The 20,667-nt window shown below is 38.8% G+C and overlaps 1 protein-coding gene across 2 annotated transcripts in view; it reads right to left on the bottom strand.

Annotated features, from left to right (window-relative positions):
• Positions 1-20,667, bottom strand: part of POLA1 (DNA polymerase alpha 1, catalytic subunit) — a 294,762-nt gene that overhangs the window by 94,301 nt on the left and 179,794 nt on the right. For both annotated transcript variants that reach the window (XM_081222762.1, XM_081222763.1), the window contains exon 35: positions 6,566-6,682. In XM_081222762.1, coding sequence (XP_081078888.1) covers positions 6,566-6,682 — 117 coding nt within the window. The remainder of the gene's footprint in view (positions 1-6,565; positions 6,683-20,667) is intronic.

Genomic DNA, 20,667 nt, shown 5'->3' on the forward strand with positions numbered 1-20,667 from the left:
TTTAATAATTATTTCTGTAGTTCTAATTAGTTAATATTTATCAGCAAATCATATCACATTCCATGATTTATTACTATGACCCTGTCTCATCACTCCCTCACTTAGTCTGGACTCTTTGGCTAGGGTCATTACATGGAGTCTTACACTCTCTCCTGGCCAATTACCAAAACCACATTTAAAAAAAATTATATGAGCCCTCTCCTTAAGCAACTGGCTTCTGGGGGCAGAATGAATACATGCAAGCACATTCTTAAATATGCTGCTTAGAACACCAGATTATCGAAGGAGATGGACCCTATGATTTCACGTTCCAGGGGCCAAAACAGTTATGAAACCATGAGACCATCAGCATCTGATCAGCAACATTGTGGTTGTCCCCTTGGGAGAAACCCCTCGCAGAGAATGATAAGCTAGAAGCAAAGATAATTAGCAACCGGTAGAACAATCCTCCACAAAGGGTGCTGATTAGAATGGAGCAGCATCCACTTGGAAGAAGGCATCGAGCCACTGGAATAGGCAGAAATGCACTTCAACATTTTAATCGATATTTTGGAGAAGATAAAAGAGGGAAGGCTAATCACAGCATCGGATCTGTAGAAGCCAAAAAGCTGGGTGCACGGCAGAACCAGGATCCAAAATATCCACAATGGGACAGTGATGGGCTGAGCACAGCAAAGGGAGATTTCACAGGGTTCACTGGAAGGTCTCTGCCGCAGAGAGTGCTGGTTGGCCCCCAATACTCAGTCTACTCTTTTTTTTTTTTTTAGTAACAAAATAAGCTATTATCTCCATGTGACTAATTTCTGGTCCATGAAATGTACGGAGTGTTGGGTGGGAGTTCTGGGAAGGCTGCTTGAAGAACTGACTTGGCTGGGAAGTGCATCCTTTTGACCCTTCAACCTTTTCTCTTGTCTTGTAGCCTGTGATGGCTTGAAGGAGCTTGTGCAGTCACCTTGGACCACACTGTGACCTTGAGGGTGGAAGCCCGGCACTGCTGATGACACTGTTGAGCCATATCTATAGCAATCCACACCTGGCTTTCTGTCACACGATAAAAAAATTCATGTTTCTTAGGTAGTGAATTAAATGTCTATTCTGTTTAAGCCACTGTTACTTTTGGTCTCCATTTTCCTCAGCTCAGTACATTTCTTATCTGTTATGAGTTGAATTATGTCCCTAAAAAGATATGTTGAGGTCCTCACCCCCAGCACCTGTGAATGTGGCTTTATTTGGAAATAAGGTCTTGGCAGAGACAATCAAGTTAAGGTGAGGTCATACTGGATTACAGTGGGCCCTAATCCAGTATGACTGGTGTCCTTATAAGAAGAACAGAGACACACTGGGAGGAGGCCACGTGACTGTGGTAGCAGAGACTGCAGTGACGTATTTACAGGCAAAAGAACGCCAGGGATTACCAGAAGCTAGAAGAGGCAAGGAATGATTTTCCCCTACAGGTTTCAGAGGGAGAGTTCCCTACGGTGCCTGTATATCAGACTTCTAGCTAGCTTCCAGAACCATGAAACAGGAAATTTCTGTTGTTTTAAGCCACTCAGTTTGAGGTACTTCATTACAGCAGCCCTAGGAAACTAATATAGTACTAACGGAGTCTTACATTAGGTAAAAATAAAGCACTTGGGTCTCAGAAAACCTGATAAGGCATGGCTTAGCAATTGTATGTGTCAAGAAATTATTATCTGTTTGAGCATATGAAACACTCAAAATGAATCAATGCTGTGAATATGGATACCAAGAAAGTTAACGCAACCCTAAAAAGACTTCAAAGAAATGTTACTACCTAGAAAAGTTGGCAGTGGCAGGTTTATTCTGCTCCGTACTAGTGCTAGTGAGAGCTCACCAAGTGCTGCATGCAACTTTTCTGAAAGCAAAGCACTAAAGAAATGATTGAAGACCTAGGAGTACTTGGCCTAGCAGGGGAAAGCTTAGGAAGACAGCTACCTTCAAATACCTAAAAGGTTCTCAGAAAACAGGCAGAGAGTATGTGCTTACTGAAGGCAAGAACAGAGGAAGGATCAGTCTAGCTTTGTGTAGTACCATTCAACTGAACTAGGACCAACAAGGGAGGCACAGGACACAAATTTAGGCCAAATGTAAGACCTATCTAGCTAATGAAAATAAAATAAACTTTAAAAGTATGTTGAATGAAGCAACCCAAGTGTCCATCAATGGATAAATGGATGAATACATTGTGGTATATCTATTCAACGGACTATTATTTGGCCATAAAAAGGAATGAAGCACTGCCACAGGTTACAACATGGATGAACCTAGAAACAAAGCCAGACACACAATGTCACACACTGTATGGTTCCATTTATATAAAATATCCAATCTAGGTAAATCCATAGAGACAGAAAGCAGATTAGTGGTTTCCAGGGGCTGAAAGAAGGGGAGGAATGGGGCGTGACTGCTTAATAGGTACAGGGTTTTCTTTTGGGAAAATGAAAATGTTTTGGAACTAGATAGAGGTAGTGATCACACAACACTGTGAATGTAGCAATATTAAGTGCCACTGCATTATTCACTTTAAGATGGTTAATTTTGTTGTGTGAATTTCACCTCGATACTTTTTAAAAAAATGAAAAAAAGTATATTGAAAAGGAAGGCTAGCATCTGCTCAGGGTAAGCAAATCTGCATGTAGAATCTAGCAAACTCTGCATCAGAAAACAAGCACAGGAAAATCAGAGCAGAGAACTCCAAAAGGCCCTTCGTGGTAAAAAACCCGTCATCTACTGGAGGGTAACCCATGACTAGATACAGATGTTTAAGACTTTCCATCATAGTCCCAAGGTTCTCTTCCTATACAGCTTATGATTACTGCCTTAAGAGACCACAACTATCTTCATGTTTTCAACTTAGGCAGAAACAAGACACTGTCCCACGTAGCCTGGCAACATCTGCACTGTCTCTAACCTACTTTTTGAATCAATAATCCGTCAGCCACAGCCATTTTGAATTGTAACATACAATGATCACAAGTTCAGTATTTCCCTTCTCCCTTGAAGGCCAGAGTCCTATATGGTACCGACGTTCCGTTACAAAAGATTTTAACAATTTTACAACTGAGGATAATGTGAGAAACACTAGGGGTGTCCCACAGTAGGACTGGAAGTCATTTCAGTGCTTTCCTCACGAGGGGTCTTCAAGAAATTTTGTCGAACAAACTAAACTCTGCCACAGTGCTCCTGCCCCCGACAGCGCCACAAGTAAATGTTTTCTTATCAAGTATGGATTCAAGTATGGCAATGTTAGTGAGGAAAAGTTTAACTTGGTTTGAAATCTTAGTTCTATTAAGGAAAAACCAAAACAAACTAACGCTTTATTTTTGGTGAATTACATAATACAGGATCCCCTGGGGGTTCAGCTCACAGCCATACAGACTTGGCCACCTTAAGAAGTAAAAAACCACATCCTTAAAATAAATATATATTGAAATAATTATTCTCTAACTTGGATAAGTCTTGTCTCTATCATCAGTGTGAAAAAGGGTTCTATTCACTTAGGAACTTACACACATATTAGAGTTTTCATTCCTGTATTTATCTGTACTTCCTATGTGCAGAGGATGCCAGACAGTATATTCCTAATAATCAGCAATTTGTATACTGTTAAATTGCCGTGAACCTGAAAAAACTTAACTGATTTTTTTTTAAAGGTATCTGAGAAGAGAGACATGTCTAAAACCCTGAGAACAAAACTGTCCCAGCTTTCTTTCTTGTAACACTGGCACGAGGAGCCAGAAAAAGAGCCAGCTCTCATACCCCAAGTCAATTCTGTAAAGTACTCAAGCCAATTGCAATGCAGGACTAAATGAGAGATTTATCATGTGAGGATGCGACTGGCACAGTAAGAGGCAAGTACTTTACCATCAAACTTGACAACATATTTAAAGTCCCCACTAGTCAAGCATTAGGAAAGTCTGGTGATTTTGTCCATATGGATATTCACAAATGCCTATTTTTGCCCACAGACATGAATTTTATATAATCCATGTAATGCTAAACTATTTTTACAAATAAGGAAATGTCCTGTTTGTTGCTATGTCCCTAGTCCCTAGCAAAGTGCCTAGGATATAGTAGGTGTTTAATAAACTATTATTAAATGAAAGTAACGTATGACTGAGACACAGCAACCCAGAACTTAAGACCCAGTTAAGCATAATCCTGCAAAATAGACCCTATGGAAAACCCTGTGGTAATTACAATGATGCTGTCCATCGCACTACTGATTTTGGAGCTACCTTGGGACTATCTCTAAAAAGATGCAGCTTTTTCCTCCTACTAGGAAAGCCCAGGAAAATCGTAAATAGAATTAAGAGATTCCCCACTCATCGCTAGCAACTGAAAATGGACTGCAGAAGAGTGGGCTGAGTCCCACTGTCAAGGTCCCTGTGAGGAATGGCGAAGAGCAGTATCACCAACCAGGATGCTCTGAACCTCCAGTTATTCCAGACGGTCATGTTCTGAGCAGCAACATGGCCTGAGCAGCTAAGCTAGGAAAGCTTTTTCCTGGGAAGAGTAGTTGATAACCTTGGTAAATGCCTGCCTAACATGCTCCCATCTTGAGGACAAGAAAATGAAGGGAAAAAATACTTCAAAATGCATGTGTTCGTTCACTCATTTAAAAAAGGGTCATAAATAATAAAAGATAACCTGATGTATTAAGGCACTACCAGTAACATCATCAGCATTTACTGGAAAGTTACCGATCTACTAGCTGTACACTTTCCTTTCACTTTCTCTCACCAGGAATGGAATCCTAAGACCGGCTGACTTTCTAAGAAGTAATTCAGTTTTCACTGAACTTGACTTGATGAGCTAGACGCTTAAAAAGTCTCAAAGGCAGCATTGGTTCATGAAGCAAGGTGATTCCCCTGGAGTCTACAACTGGATTGATGAGTCACACTAAATATATATACTTTTGCTTTCTTTTCGCACCTGCTGATGCAAATCTTAGGATGAGACTGACGTAAAAAGAATTTGCTATAACAGCTAATTCTCACTTACGTGTTCCATATTTTTAAAAAAATCTACACTCTACTTTGCTAATTATCAAAGATATACTAAATAAGGCAAGGAACATTTTATACCTATCAAATTAGTTAAAAATAAATTAATGATAATGCCCAAGTGCTGCGAAGGCAGTGGTAAAACTGGTACTTAAGTTGAGATAATCCATTAAGAAAGTAATGTGGCAACATGAATCATGTCCACATTGTATTTATGCACTTAGATCTGTACTGTCGATAAGAAATATTTCAAATAATAAATAATTTAAGCAGGAAAACATTCATCACAATTTTCTAGTAAAGGGATAGTGAAATTGCCTAAAATGTCCAATGAGAGGAATGGTTAAATTTGTGTTTAAAAGTTTTGGTACTGAAAATTAACTAGCAACAGAGACAGATGCTCAGAAAAAGACAAACATGATACAAAAGCGTATCTTCATTATGACTGAAACCACATAAAAAATACATATGGATATGCAAAAGAACAAGGGTATACACAACAATGGTGGTAGCCCTTTGTGGTTCTTGACTTCTTGTTAAATTTTGTGAAATGATATATTATCTTAAAATTAAAAACCCATGAGAACTTTAAAATATTTTTCTAAAACTAGCCTGTATATCAACCCTTTTCAGTGAAAAGATCTGAAGATAAAATCTGGTTGTAAAACTGGCCTATGAGTTAAAAAATAAGTAAATAACAAGTTCCCTATTCTTACTCTCTTCTCACCCAGATCCTTACAAATCCTTGGACCAGATAAATTTGGAAAGTGGGGCATATTACAGTCCTGTATGGGTGAGGCAGACTTCACATTATCATTTTACAGGTTCTAGGACAATCTACAGTAAGTCCTGTTTAACCTTGGCTAGCCCAGAGTTGGCTAGAAGTACTTGATAACAAAACCCTCTTTGCCTGGAAGACCTTCAAACATTCCTCTCCACACAGTTTGGGAAATGCTGCTTGGGTCCATGATGCTCAGAGGGGAGGCATCTTAATTACCAGTAAGGTGCTTCCAGACTATGTGCTCCCCAGATGGGAGTCACCAACGAGAGACTGCCTTAACCCTCAGGTGTATGTACTAAGGACGAGAAAACGCTTGAGAACTACTCCTCTGTGCTGCTACTTAGAAACAATGGAATCCCATACAAATCAAATAAGCCCTTTATGGTATAGGTTTGGGAGGTTTTCTGGCCCCTACAAAAGGGGTTCTGATCTAGTCCACAGGTAACAGCGGTTTCTACAAAGGAAAGTTCTCTATACTCTGTAATTAAGAAGTGGCAACCAAAGATATGAGTAACCCATATGGGAACTAGTCAGCTTCTCTTTTAGATATAAATATATACTGTTCATGATGTGAAAAATGAAGCATGTATCTTTTTGAAGTCTGGATATTTTCTTAAATACACGTGTGCAGGGCGTCACCACAGGGCATATACCAAATATCGACTTCCCAGAGCTAAGGGAGGAGCAAGCTCCCCCCAACACACACAGACACACACAGACACACACACACACTTTTTGAGCATGATATGACCGTCACCTCTGGTCGAAGTGTAGCTTTCATGCAGACTTGGCAAAGAGGTCCATTTCGGGAGAACTGAAGGGGAAGGTGCCGAGTTCGATTCCGACATGTTGGCTCCTCACAAATCAACCAGCCCTGGAGAGACAAAGGATGCTTCAGTCCTATCAACGCCATCAACTAATACAAATAAAAACCCTATCGTGATCAAGATAGACTCATTGTGATCAAGGTAGACTCATTTCATTCAAACCTTCCTTAGAGATTCTGAAATAGCTCTCTACCCTTCTTTTCTGACGTGTTAATTTGATCTATGCCCCAAACATAAAAGTTAGGAAACTCATAAAGTTAAAAAAAAAAATCACATGAGACATTATTTTCTTTACTTAAAAGAAATCCCCAACCCCACGGAATACATCAAAACCTCCAAATAAAAACTCGTATGATTACATGCAGAATGTAAACTGATGGGTTTACAGGAAATTACAATCTAAATAGGAAAGCAAGGTCTAAAAGCTTTACACAAAGCCTAAAAGCAATTCACTATGGGCTGGCTTTAAGAACCAAGTTGTATGGTACCAACTAAAACAGCACAGAGAAGGGAGGGATTCACATAGGTTCTACCTATCTGAGACATATAACTACTACCATACCAAAAGACCCTGAACTAGAAAAGAGAATCAGTGGTTCTGAGTCATAGGCAACTGTTTGTTCCAATTCCTAGGGCCTATTACCACATTTTCTTGATTTGAGGACACGGTTTTATTCACATTTTAATGTTTCTGAAACTCAGACACCTTTACAAATGACATGTATTTATGTTTCCTCCAAAAAAGCTGTTAAGAGCGCAGCTCACAATCGATGGTTCCTCAGAATTAAAGACACAAGATACTTTGCTTTAGCCTGTTCTAGGTATGGGGGAGACAGAGGGATTGTGGGGCTGACAGCAGCAGCTGGTAATACATTTTCTTTCTTTTTTTTTTTTTTTTTGCGGTACGCGGGCCTCTCACTGTTGTGGCCTCTCCCGTTGCGGAGCACAGGCTCCGGACGCGCAGGCTCAGCGGCCATGGCTCACGGGCCCAGCCGCTCTGCGGCATGTGGGATCTTCCCAGACCGGGGCACAAACCCGTGTCCCCTGCATCGGCAGGCGGACCCTCCACCACTGCGCCACCAGGGAAGCCCCAGGTAATACATTTTAAATGTAGCCTATAAAACTAAACATGAGACTAGTTTTTTCTTGAAGTATCAATTTAGGCACATTAATAAAGGAAACACTAGCATTCAAGGAAACCATGTATGAAAAATGCAGGACTGAACCACCCGTTCATCATTCATTTGGGTTTGTGACACTATTTGCTACCTGAGGCTTTACACACTTGTGAATATCTATCAGTTAATATTCACAACCATAGCTGTAATTCATTCAATTCTTAACAAAAATTTTTAAAAAGCAATCATATAGGTCAATTACCATGTTTTGAGACAATAAAGTATTAAGTACCAGAATACAACCCAGAAGTTAAAATTATTTTTTAATTTTTAAAATATAATGTTCAAAAGCTACAGTTCTTTTCAGATGTTTTTGAAACTTGATTCCATCAATTTACCACAACTTCATGACTCACCAGGTGAGCTGCCAACCAGGGAGATGCTAAATTGTCACCTCACCTGTTTCTAAAGCAAACACCCAACTCTATCTCTGACAGAGTTACTAACTAAATGTCCTTTCAAATCATATAGAAAACAGATAATATAATTTGTCTAGACTTCCTACCAGTTATAATTAACATTAAAGAGGTCTTTTCTGCTTTGTCACCTCTCTATTCAGTACTTATTTGGGTTTGTTTGTACTTACTATCTGTTAATCTCCCTTTACAAATGACAACAATAACTAGTGCTATTATGCATGGAAATTAAACATGCTGATAACTGTGTGAAGGGAACTGGGGCTGAAAAAAATATTAGAAGCCTGTAACTCTTTATGCCTCTTGTTTTATTTTGATAATTAAGCTTCTGGTCTTGGCGTATTTTAAATAAAACTCTTCTATCGGGGAAAGAGGCCCTAATCATATTCAATATATGCTTTGCTTCCATTCAGTTTTGTCAAGTACATTTGGTTAACCCTTTGTTCCCCCAGCAAATATTGACTGACTGTGCTAAATATACCTTTCAAGGAACATTTGAGCTGTTAAAAATAAATATGCCAGGTCTTTGAAAATATTCCATGATGGCGCAAATCTTACATTACAAGATCTCACAGTGCATTTTGCCTCTCATGGGTGATGAAAACAAAGCAAAAGAAAATACTAACGTTGTATAAATTCCCTTTGAATTATCACTCACAAGGACAAAATTAAACTTATTTTCATTTCCCATTTGGGAAATAACATGCCGCCCAAAGGTACACTGCCAAGTCAGTTGAAGGAGAAAAAATTTAATAATGTGTAGTTCTTTGGAAGTCCAACCTATAAAAATGTTCGGCTTTTAATAAAAAACCCCAGAACCGCTCTAAGGATGTCTGCCATCCAAATATGTCATTTTATTACGCAATACCACATGTAAATGCCAAATTGTCATAACCAAGAGTAATACGGTCATTAAGTTTTCCGATGGCTACTTTAACCATGTTTATAAGTAGAGGGTTCAAAAGAGGTGACGCTGGCCTGTCCAATAGCAAAACAAACCTTTACCAAAACATGCAAAACTCTATCACCTGTTGCTTTAGTCTCAGCATCACTAATTCCTTGAACTCACTGTGTATGAAATTGTCAAATGCTGATTGGTTCTGATTGCTAAATTATATTTCTGAGGCCTCAATGAAAATGGTTTCTGTCTGCCCATGCTAACAAGGGATCGATTTCCACTTGTAACTGAGGTGGTTCTTGGTAGCTGCACCTTAAACACAAACTGCTATTCATTTGTGTACATCTGTATTTTTAGAAGGATGCACACACAGAAATCACCCACACCCGGAAACGTGGTGCACAGGAAGCATTCAAAAATATCTTTTGAAGAAAATGAATAAAATAGAAGCAATAAAATAAAAACGCACAGGAGCAGATTTGTGGAAAATAAGGAAAGGGTCTAAAATTCACAGGAGAAAAAAACTTCACAGTAGTTTTCATACTCTTGAATCAAATATATGATGGGTCTTTCTCCCATTTCCAATCAATTACCAAATCTGTCCGCTGGCCTTATAGTCCCATTATCACCAACCTCACTCAAGCCCAGACCTCAAAACTGAACTACTGTGATAGCTCATGCCTGGTTTCCCTGACCCCACGCTCTCCCACATCCAATGCACAGACTTGCCAAGTGTAGCTTCCCAAGGCCTCTCCACTCCCATCCCCCAATGGTATACCTTCCAGAGAGGATAAGAACACATGCTTTGGTCCCATTCCTCCTTTCTCACCATTCTCTTACGCCAGCTCTTCGCCCCACAGCGTTGGTTTTCTCACTGTCCTCACCACTTTTGCCTATTGCCAACTCCTTGTCTCTGCTCATGCTGTATAACCTCTGCCTAAAATGCCCATTCCTTGAGCATCACTTCTATTCCTCTCCTGTAAAATTTTCCCAGCCCTCAGGAACTTCTCCCTCTAGCCCAGCTGCCACTGAGCACACTCTGCTTTGCACTCTCCTGGAACCATCTTATTTTACCTCCCTAACTGGATGGTCAGGCCCTCAGGGAATGACCCGCTTTGGATCTGGTAGTGTCCCACCCAATAGCAAGCACAAGCATTCACACTCAACCAAGAAAACCGAGCTGAGGTTATGAAAAGGTTATGCACTTGAGTGTGGTCTCTCCCCTCCCATTTATTAATAGGTAATTTTGTATAAAGTTGCCAAACCTCGCTCTAAGCCTCAGTTTCCTCGTCTATAAAACAGGAGGTAATAATGTTTACCCTATTAGAGTTGTTTACCCTATTAGAGTTGTTATAAGAAAGCCCGCACAAATGTTCAGTAAATGTCAAATACTGTTATTATCCTCCATATGCCTCCGGTACTGGGCAATGTCAGTGCTGTACTTACAGCTGACAATGCATTATTCAAAATGCACTATTCTAACCAGGAAAGAGCCTGGTCAGTTTCTGCCTGGTGTTATCCCAAAATGGAGAACTTAGGGATAACCCGTAAGATTAGGTGGAGCTGCTTCTCAATTTGATTGCAAAATAGTACAACTATGCAGAAGTGCTTTATTTTGGGATTCACAGAGATTTTCAAGAGACAACACAACACAGTACTGCAGTGACGTATGATTTAAACTGTAATGGCTCTCCAGGAGTGCGGCGACGGGGTTACAGGGCGAGGTCTGCCAGCATGCATGCTGTTACAGAGTTCATCATATCATTACTATTTTTCTATAATGGCCATTAACTGCTCCTCTCCCCAAACTATATGCACTTTGAGAATACCAGACACTCTTTTCACCCAAAACCATTTATAAATGTTCTGGGGTTCCCGTGCAGTCACATTTTTCTGTCACAGAATTATCCCCAGTGTAAAACGGGTCTTCTTATAGACAGTGCACAGTATGGGCCCACAGCTGCTTTTGAAGAATGACATGTTGTGATTTGGGATTTCCAGAAATATCAAAAAACAAATTGCTTTCTGACCCACATTTGCACCCAAAACTGGGAGAAAATTTTCCGAAGATCTCCAGGGGAAGTTTTAACAGGAACATAATTTTGCTTTTAAAGTTAAATCTTCTATACTGCAGCATGCTGCCATGTCAAAGAGTGATTATTAAGTCTCAGAGAGGTGCCAGGGTAGGAGACGAAAGAGCAAATCAGGAAAGATACACACATAAACTAGCTATTCACCAAAGTTAATACAAAAATATTTTTAACAAAATTATCAAACAAAACAAGTGGAAAGTGCCTCGTCGGTCAATGTAAGAATTTTAAATATTATTAAAATTGATTTTTAAAGTAAGACATTTCTTTAAGTGAACAGTCACATGTCATTTCATCCAAGTTATTTGAAACTTATTGATCTTATCATCTGTGCAAGGACCAGACTCTGCCATCAGTTTGCTGAAAAGATAATGGAGCACTCCCAAACTGTTATGATAGGTTAGATGCAAACAGTGGTCCTCATTGAGACACAGAGAATAGCACTACAAGTGGAAAAATTCCAACCTCAGCAATTGTATATTACAGGATAAATTAGCAAGTTGTTCTGCTTTGCCTCGCATCAAATCCAATACCCTAGCCTTGTTATTTTAATTTGCAATCAGAAGCTGAGCATCAGAAGATGTACCTGAGGTACATTAAAGAGCCCCATGCAAGCCATCTTCTGCTATACTGTGAGCAGAGAAAGCCAACAATTACCAGCAATTTTATTTTACCACTGTAGGACAATACTAGAACAGTTAAAATTGTCTCCGTACAAGCAACCAGGGAAAATATACTTGAAATGACTTTATACGGAAAATTACATTTTGGGGGAAAAAAGTTCAATGGAGGACGACATGCATCTTTCTGTATGGGCAGCTAAAATCTCTCCTAGTATATTCAAGTCTATTCTATAAAATACTCTCCCTATTCATCCAACTCAAAAGCAAGCTACATTCTTAGGCTATAATAGGTCACAACTAAGTACACAGTACCTTGCTTCAGGAATAATTTTGCTTTGTCTGTCAATTGTCAACAAAGCACAAAGAGCTCATGCAACCCAGCCATGTACTGTGGATGATAGAGATCTAACAAAATACAAATAGTAAGAATACAAGATTTCTGAGCCGCCCTGCTTTCACTTTACACAAGGAACTGAAAGCATTTTCCTCTCCACATTCCATTAATCTCTATTGTATTACAAATCTTTTCATGAAAGACTCTTTTTTTCCCCTATGTGAAGCTACAAGTGACTTGGGGATGTAATATTCCAACCATGATGAATGTCCGACTTTCCAACAGGAATGGTTATAAATGGATGTGTCAGTTAAGGCATATAGTCATTTCAACAAGGAAAAAAGAAAGAATCAAATGGAATGAGATGGAAAAATGGCTACTCTGATGCTCACACTAATATTTTAGTGATGAGCCCTCTAAGAAAAATTGTTCATTACTTCCAACACGGCTCCGGCCTCTCAACTTCTCGCTCTTGAAACAACATCACCTTAGGTATGTACACATACTAACAAATAAACTTCAAAAGTTAAAACTCAAGGCTTACTTTCATCAATATGTACACGGAAAAAAAGACTGGAAGGAAATACTCTAAAAAGCCATCCGTGGTTATCTCTAGGTAGTTTCTTCTGTTTCTGTATTTTGTAAATTTTCTACAAGTGTATATTGTTTTTTAATCAGAAAACTGTTATGAAATGGGGGGTGGGGGAAGAGACAGTTTTGCCAAGAGTGTTCAATATAAGTGAATTACTAACACATCTGAAAAATATTTTGAGCTTTAACATGTGTTTGGTTGTTCCCAAAATGATTTTTCAGAGAATGGGCTTATGGGAAAAAAAAGGCACATAAAAAACATTTTCTTAAAAATTTTTTTTTACTCTCAGAAATTTCAAGAGTGGGTCGATTTAAGCACATAAGCAGTTTCCAAATAGAAAGTGGCAGGGCATGCATTATTAGTATTACAATCCTATATGAAATTAAGCTACTCACTAAAATGCACACAGCCTTCTATGGAATATGATTTGACCTCCAAGGGTAGGTAATAAATCAGTTTTAAAGAGAGGTGCTTTGTTCCTCAGGCCTCTTCCCCTGTCTTTATTCAGTGTACGAATGGATCAGCTTAGATGTCCAGGGTAGGGATCAAATAAAAAATTCAAGCAGGAGGGCATGCCTAGAAACTTATTACTAGCAGAGTTTCGTTTCTTTGCTCAAGTCTAGCTAAAAGTAATTTTTATTGTTCGTTTGTTTCCAGGCTATTTATTGGCATGGTTTAATGTGATATACCTTTGGGTACTGAACAACGAATGTTCAAACTGAACTATCTATGCAGTTGCCTCAAAGGGCATCTTAAAATCAGAATGGACTTCAAACCATCACCAGGCAGTGTTTGTTCATTTAACTTTAATTATTTTCTCCTTGAGAATGGTACTAATGAAACTGAATATCTTTCATGGTTTCGAAGGACCGTCTGAATAGTCTGTAAACAGAACTAAGGGTAGACGAGAGATCTGGCTGAGCCAGGGGGTTGCTAGGTGATGTAGAATGTAAACCCACAAACTTGTTAAGGTTTGCTTTGCTTTCATGCCACTTTCACACACTCTCAAAAGTTTTGAGAATTGATTTTTCAGGTGGCCATTAAAAAAAAAAAAGAAGAGAACCCCCCCTCCGAAATACGCCCCCAAACGCTCTGCCAGATTCGGAAGAGTTGAAATCCATCTGACCTTTGGCTGTAACCTGGGAAACTTTTGCTTTTACGTAAATGTAGGATCATGTATTTTATGAATGCCATCACCAAAGAAGCAAATCCACAAAAGTGGATTTCCAAATTTCAAAACGACATGTCTAATCTTTTCTTATTCAACTTGGAATAAAATAAAGATTTCTTTCCAGAAAAAAAAAAAAAAACTGTGACCACAGCTTAGAGGGATTTGGGGCACAAAACCCACAACCCCATGGCAAATACCTCAGCACAGATTACCGTCGTGACAGACCTCTCGGTTTAGCCCCTGGCGGCTCTCTTCTGGCCTATACACCAGGTCTCACTGCCTGTGAGGCTTCTCCCTGCCGCCCCCTCCCCCAGGCTCCTTTTTAAGTAGCTGATCAGAGATTGTCCAGTAAGAGCACTTTATTAGATCATCAGGCAGAGGGGTTCACAAGTACTGAGAGCAATGGGCTCAAATGCGGCACATCAGTTTTAATAGACCAGGGGCTACTAGTAAACTGCAGATACTGCTGAGAACTTTCCATGCACTGAACTCTTGAAAAAGCACCGTCTCTCCAGCTTAAATGCAGCTGCCTCTTTCAATGCCGCAAATGGGTAAATTTGACAAAAAAGCCACCATTAAGACTACATGAAAGGCTCAAGACAACATCCTTTCAATGCTTTGTACTTCAGTAATCAGATGTACTTACTCACCCCCTCCCCCAAACCCGATCAAGAACTATTTCTGAATGGTAGGAAATAATTCCACTTTGTACATCTTTTAGTTAATCAAGACTTTCTATTCAGCAATTTGACCTTTTGTTCAAAACAGGATTATCAGTTTTTTCGCCAGTTACCAAGGGCGACTCGCATGGTGAACATAATTGCAATAATTTGCAAAACACCATGGCAACCCACATTACAACTAGGTAAATACTGGGCTTTTGTGCTACATTGTTATTTTCAGAGATGCTGAAGTCAAAGAACGAATGACAAATGAACACAAAATTTATATTTGCTTTGTCTCAAAAGAGAAGAAAATTGATAACAAGAATTGGGGGGAAACCGACTACAGCTGTAATTTCTAACTTGATTAATTAGGATGGTAACAGTCCTTAACAGTATATTCAACAAACAGCCCTGACTTCGTCTCTCCACCCACCTCTCTCTATACCACTACCAGTATCCACCCCCATCCCAGACAAATTTTTTCAGCTTGGAGAACAAACATCCCCCATTTGCTCTTTTCTTCAACTTAATGGAATCCTTAATTGCAGAATATTGTTCTCCTGCTCTTCACGGCAATGAAAACGGAGAGAAAGGAGGAGAGTGCCAGGGCAGACAGGGAGCTACAGTCATTTTTTTCCTGCCTCTTTTGGACACCCCAGGCCCAATGATGAGACGGCATTTTTCTGGTATCAGCAGCTGTTGAGTAGCAGACAATAAAGTAAAAACTATTTAGCTTTGCAGAAAAGCCACTTCTTTCCTCTTGGCAATACAAGGTAAGTCTACAAGGCGAGATGAAGTTTCATAATTTAAATGCCAGAACGTAAGATGAGAAAATAATGATAATAAAAAAATACATTTTTTCCTGTAAAGAAATTGTTAACTGTGGTTCTATCCAAAAAGCTGTTGAAATGCATGTGTTTGCTATCTGGGGAAGATGTTTGACAATACCACCCATGTGCTGAAAGCCACTTTATACTCAGAGAGCCCAATTCACAAAACAATTTAAAAACAGAAACTCAGTACTCAGAAATTAATACAGAAATCAAAATCATATTCTTTGTAAACATGGTCTGGAAAATAGTATTATCATCCTTTCTGTAATAAATGTGACGATTAGGAAAGTTACATCAGAATTGTTTTACTTAGGTATGAAAGGCAGGTTCTACTTTATAGTAAAGGAGCAGTTTTTTCTAAGAGGCACAAATTCTGCTGTAACGCCTAGCTTTTTGGAAATTATCAAAATGACTTTCCCATGTAAAATGTAATGTTTGGGAATGAGAAAAGAAAAATACACAGAAAGGGTTTACAGAAGTTATACAGCCGAGATAGCGAAAAACAAGAAGCACCAGATGCACTCTCAACACAGCCCAGCCTGCTTTCCTCCATCTGCTTATTACAAGGCAGAGCAAAAGCAGTCTCTCAAATGATCTGCATATACAGTCCTCCTGACTTTTGAAAAATCAAATGAACGTGATACTATAATGGGTCCATTCTTATTTTGTCAGGTCTGAAAACTCCCAGATAGATTTCTAAGATTCAGCTTAGAGAGATCACAATATAACATTCTTCAGAATATGCCTCTGAAATTACAGATACTGTGATTTCTCCTGAGAAGTAAAAATCAAAAGAATGTGACACGTTAACTCCTTCTTAGTCAGTGACAACCTCTTTATACTTGGAAAATATATTTTATTTTCTGGCTTAGTTCATTCTGAATTTACCATACCTAAATTAAGTGCATTCCTACCTAAAGCCCAAATGTTAAGAGGAAATGGATTCTTCAATGCCAAATGATAAAGGGTTCAACAAGCTGTATTTTTTGATCAAATAGACTTGACGACAGATCATAAAGTGGGCCTAAAATCGTCATGACACTTGAACTTCTTTAAGAAACCCTTGTTTATAAATGAAATATTTTAGAATCTATCTGGAATTCCTTCAATTATAATATTTTACTTAGTATACTTGTTCCCTCCTGTCCCAACCTTTTGTAGCCTCTATGGCTTTTGTGGTTCCCGTGGGTTTTTTCCCTTTTCACCTCTTTTTTTTTCTCAACTGGATAGGATGCTTCTTGACTTCTATTTGTGAACTGCAACATCCAACCCTCTATAAAGCCAATAAATTACCCAAATCAAGAATGGCAAATACCATACCAAGCAGGTGGACTGCATTCCATCTCCAACTCCATCCCCACAGGCGATATAGGATGAAAACTGGTACTCAGAATGAAACCCACCTGCTATCCCTGCCCTGAATTCTGCTTGCTCTAGAATTCTCAACTCTGGCTGCAGAGTGGAATCACTAGGGGAACATTACAAACAGATTGCTGGGCGCCATCCCAGAGTTTCTGACTCAGTCGGTCTTGGGGGGCTGCCTGAGAATGTGCATCTCTAACAAGCTCCCAGGAGATACTACTGCTGCTGCTGGTCCCAGGACCATGCTTTGGGAACCACCAGTCTGGGGTACAGAATGGGCATCAGGATTTTTAAAAGTTCCCCAAGTGATTCCAGTGTGTACCTTTGGTTGAGATTCACTGTCTGTGTGATTCTCATTCTCTACTGTTCTAAGGGAACTACTGGTTATTATCTTCGGAAGAATGAAGTTTATAAACAGAACTGTATTAAAAAACTCCGCCCTCTCAAGTCTTTCTCCTTCAACGTTTACTCTTTCTTTAGATACTATTGATGTGATTCCCTCTTTTACTCTTTCGAAGTTCTCCATGTGCCATTAGAATTCTTAGCCAAGCCTCATACTGGACGTAATTCTATTAGAAGAACTGAGCAATTCCTACCTGGTTTATAACATGTATGTAGCTTAGTAACATTCTTCCCTTAAACAAACCAATAAACAAACCCTTACTCTAGCGCTGACAATACAGTCCCTACGATATGAAGTGTGCTTCACTTAGGAACACAGAATTTTAGGAGTGCTGGTGAAAATCGTGTCTCTGAAAGCAAGTGCGGCTCCATTTTTGACTTTGACAAGTAATATGAAATATATTTGAACCCTAAAATTTAAAGTTGGAAGGAACTTTAGAGCTCTAGTCTAATCCTTCACATTCTATCTGAAGAAAATGAGGCCCATGAAAAAGTAAACTCCTTGCACACTGTCACAGCAATAAGCTGCAGGGCCACCCGGGTCTCTGAACTGCTAGTCCAGTGTTCTTTGCTCTCTGTACCTACTCTGCTTAGTGCATGAGCCAAGAGCCATACATGGTTCCTGAGTACTTGAAACATGGCCAGTCCAAATTGAGCTGTGCTGTAAGTGTAAAATATGCAGCTAATTTCAAAGACAGTCCAAAACAGGCAATATAAAGTATCCAACTGATATTTTAAATATTCATTAGATTGAAATAATTTGAATATAATGGGTTAAGTAAAATCTATTACACTACAACTATCTCTCCCCTTGTTTTTAAAAATACAAGAAATGTATCATATACACTGTGCTAAATCTTGCTTTTCTCCACTTAAAAGTAGAGGAAATTATACCCTCTAAGCATAGATAGACCATCAGTGTTCTTATTAATGGCGGCACAGAATTCTCTTGTATGATTATAGTAATTCAATAAACCAGTCCTCTTTTGACCAACAATTAGGTTGTTTTTGGTCTCTTACTATTACCAGGAATGTTGCAAGGAATATTATTGTACAGTACCTTTGACAACATCTGCAAGTCCTGCATATCTGTAAGGAGAGATACCCAAATTGGAATTGCTGAGTCAAAAGGTATATTCATTTAAAATTTTGAAAGATGTCACCAAGCTGTGGTCCAAATAGGGTGTACCAGTTTCCACACTGACCAACAGTGGATTCGAGCACTCCTTTCCCCGCACCCTTTCCTATTGATAGTGCTACCTATTATCTAACTTTTGGATCTCTGTCATTCAGATAGGTGAAAAATGGTATTCGTTTGGACATCTGAACTTAAGAGTGACCTTGAACATCTCTACCTATGTTTATAAGCCATTTGTATTTCTTCCTCTATGAACTGCTTGTTCCTGTCCTTTACCAACTGATTTTTCTGCTAGGTTGTTGGTCTTTTTCTCCTTGATTTGCAAGACTGCTTTATATGTGAAGGAAATTCGCCCTTTATTTGCTACATGGGCAGCTATATTTTCCCTTGTTCATCATTTCTCTTTTGACTTTATGGGGTGTGTCTGTGTGTGTATATGTAACTTGTGCCCTGCAGAAATTTTAATTTTTTAATTTGTAGTCAAATTTATTGATAGTTTTCCTCTTTGGAGCCTGATTTTTGTGTTGTTTCAAAAAGTCTTCCCAACTCCAAGATTATTAAAAATATCCGTTACTTTTATAGTTTCATCTTCTAAGACGTTTTTGAGGCATCTGGAACTTGTTTTAGTGTAGGGAGCAAGGAAGAAATACAACTGTTTTTTTTTTTTTTCAAGATTGACTATTCCCTACTGATATGGACCACCTCTTTATGTAATACTAAATGCAACTTTTAGATATATCTCTGCACTTTCTCTATTGGCTCCATCAAAATCAGGAGAGCACCAAAAGACTTTAATTACCCTAAACTCCTAAAATTTTTAATAACCGGCAGGTCATCTTCTTTGTAGGAATTTTCCTGCAATTTTTTTAATGGAGGAAGCTTTAAATTTATGGATAAACTTAAAAGAGAATGATCCTAAACTGTTGAAGAGTCTTAGCCAAGAATAGGATATACTTTTCCATTTACTCAAGTCTTCTTTTAAGACCTTCATTAGCATTTTAAAGTTTACTTTATATCTATATATATCTCACATTTCTTGTTAACTTTATTACTAGGTATTTAATCTTCTTAGTCATTACTATAAATGGTATTTAGTTCTTCCATTATATTTTCTGATTGTTGTTGGTGTAGATCAAAGCTATGATATTTTAATATTAATTTTTAACTAGTGACTTTATCGATTTTTTTTTTTTTTTTGGCCGTGCCACGCGGCTTGGGGGATTCTCAGTTCCCTGACCAGGAACTGAACCTGGGCCTCGGCAGTGAAAGCCTGGAATCCCCAGCAGGGAACTCCTCCTAACTTCTTTCTGTCTGTGTTAGATTTCTGGTTGATTTCGTTAGGTTTTCAGGGTTTGCACGGATCTGTAAATAAGGATAATTTACCTCGTTCCCTTCCAATTTGTACTGTTTCTTTTCCTTGTCTAATTACAGTAGCTAATTCTTTGAAAACTTGGTATTTGGCAAAATTGTCTTTGGGCTGCCTCTGGTATCAGATTTCCCAAGAACCTAGGGCTGTGGACCCAAAAACTGAGCCATCAAAGGATCTCTGCAACTGGAAAAAATTATATTAAAATCACTATAGACCTTTGGCTCAGAAGGCCTAAAATGAACTTTGGGGCTGAATTTAATTTTAACATTTTAAATGTTGACTAAATACTAACATGGTTCCTTTTATATTGAGGGAATTAGTTCTCTTAAAAGCTCCCTTCCCTAATACAGTCTTAACCAATCACTTCTCCTGTCTCTGCCTCTAGCTAGATGGTGTTAAGGTCTGTTCTAGCAAGAGACTCCTCTAATTCTGTGACATAATTTTAAAAAACAAACATGAGGATCCCCATAAGTCTTCATGACTTATCCATAAGTGAGGTTAGCACAATACACACAAATTCCTATCACAGAAAGTATTTCCTCTTAACTAAATCTCACTACGCCACCATTATTAAGTTAGCATTTCATGTTGTTATTGTTTTCTTGCAAACTACTCCTGGCTGAGTAGTAAACCTCAGTGAATATCTAGAGTAGTGGTTCTCAAAGTGGTCCCTGAACCGGCAGCATCAGCACCACTTGGGAACATGTCAGAGAAGCAAATTTTCAGGCCCCACCCTAGCTCTAGAATCAGACACTCTTGGGGTGGCATCTAGCAATCTGTGTTTTCCTAAGTCCTCAATGGTGTGGCTGTGATAAGTGGGCATGTATTTATACAAATAAGGCTTAATATGTATAAACCATGAGGCTAAATGGCATACTCTATCAAGTTGTAAAACACAGAAGCCAGGCTGAGACAGAGTGCTAGCACAATGGAAGAAAGGGAAAAAAAAATCCATCTATCC

This window comes from Mesoplodon bidens (genome assembly GCF_964165515.1).
Source record: "Mesoplodon bidens genome assembly, chromosome: X".
Classification (NCBI taxonomy): Eukaryota; Metazoa; Chordata; class Mammalia; order Artiodactyla; family Ziphiidae; genus Mesoplodon; species Mesoplodon bidens.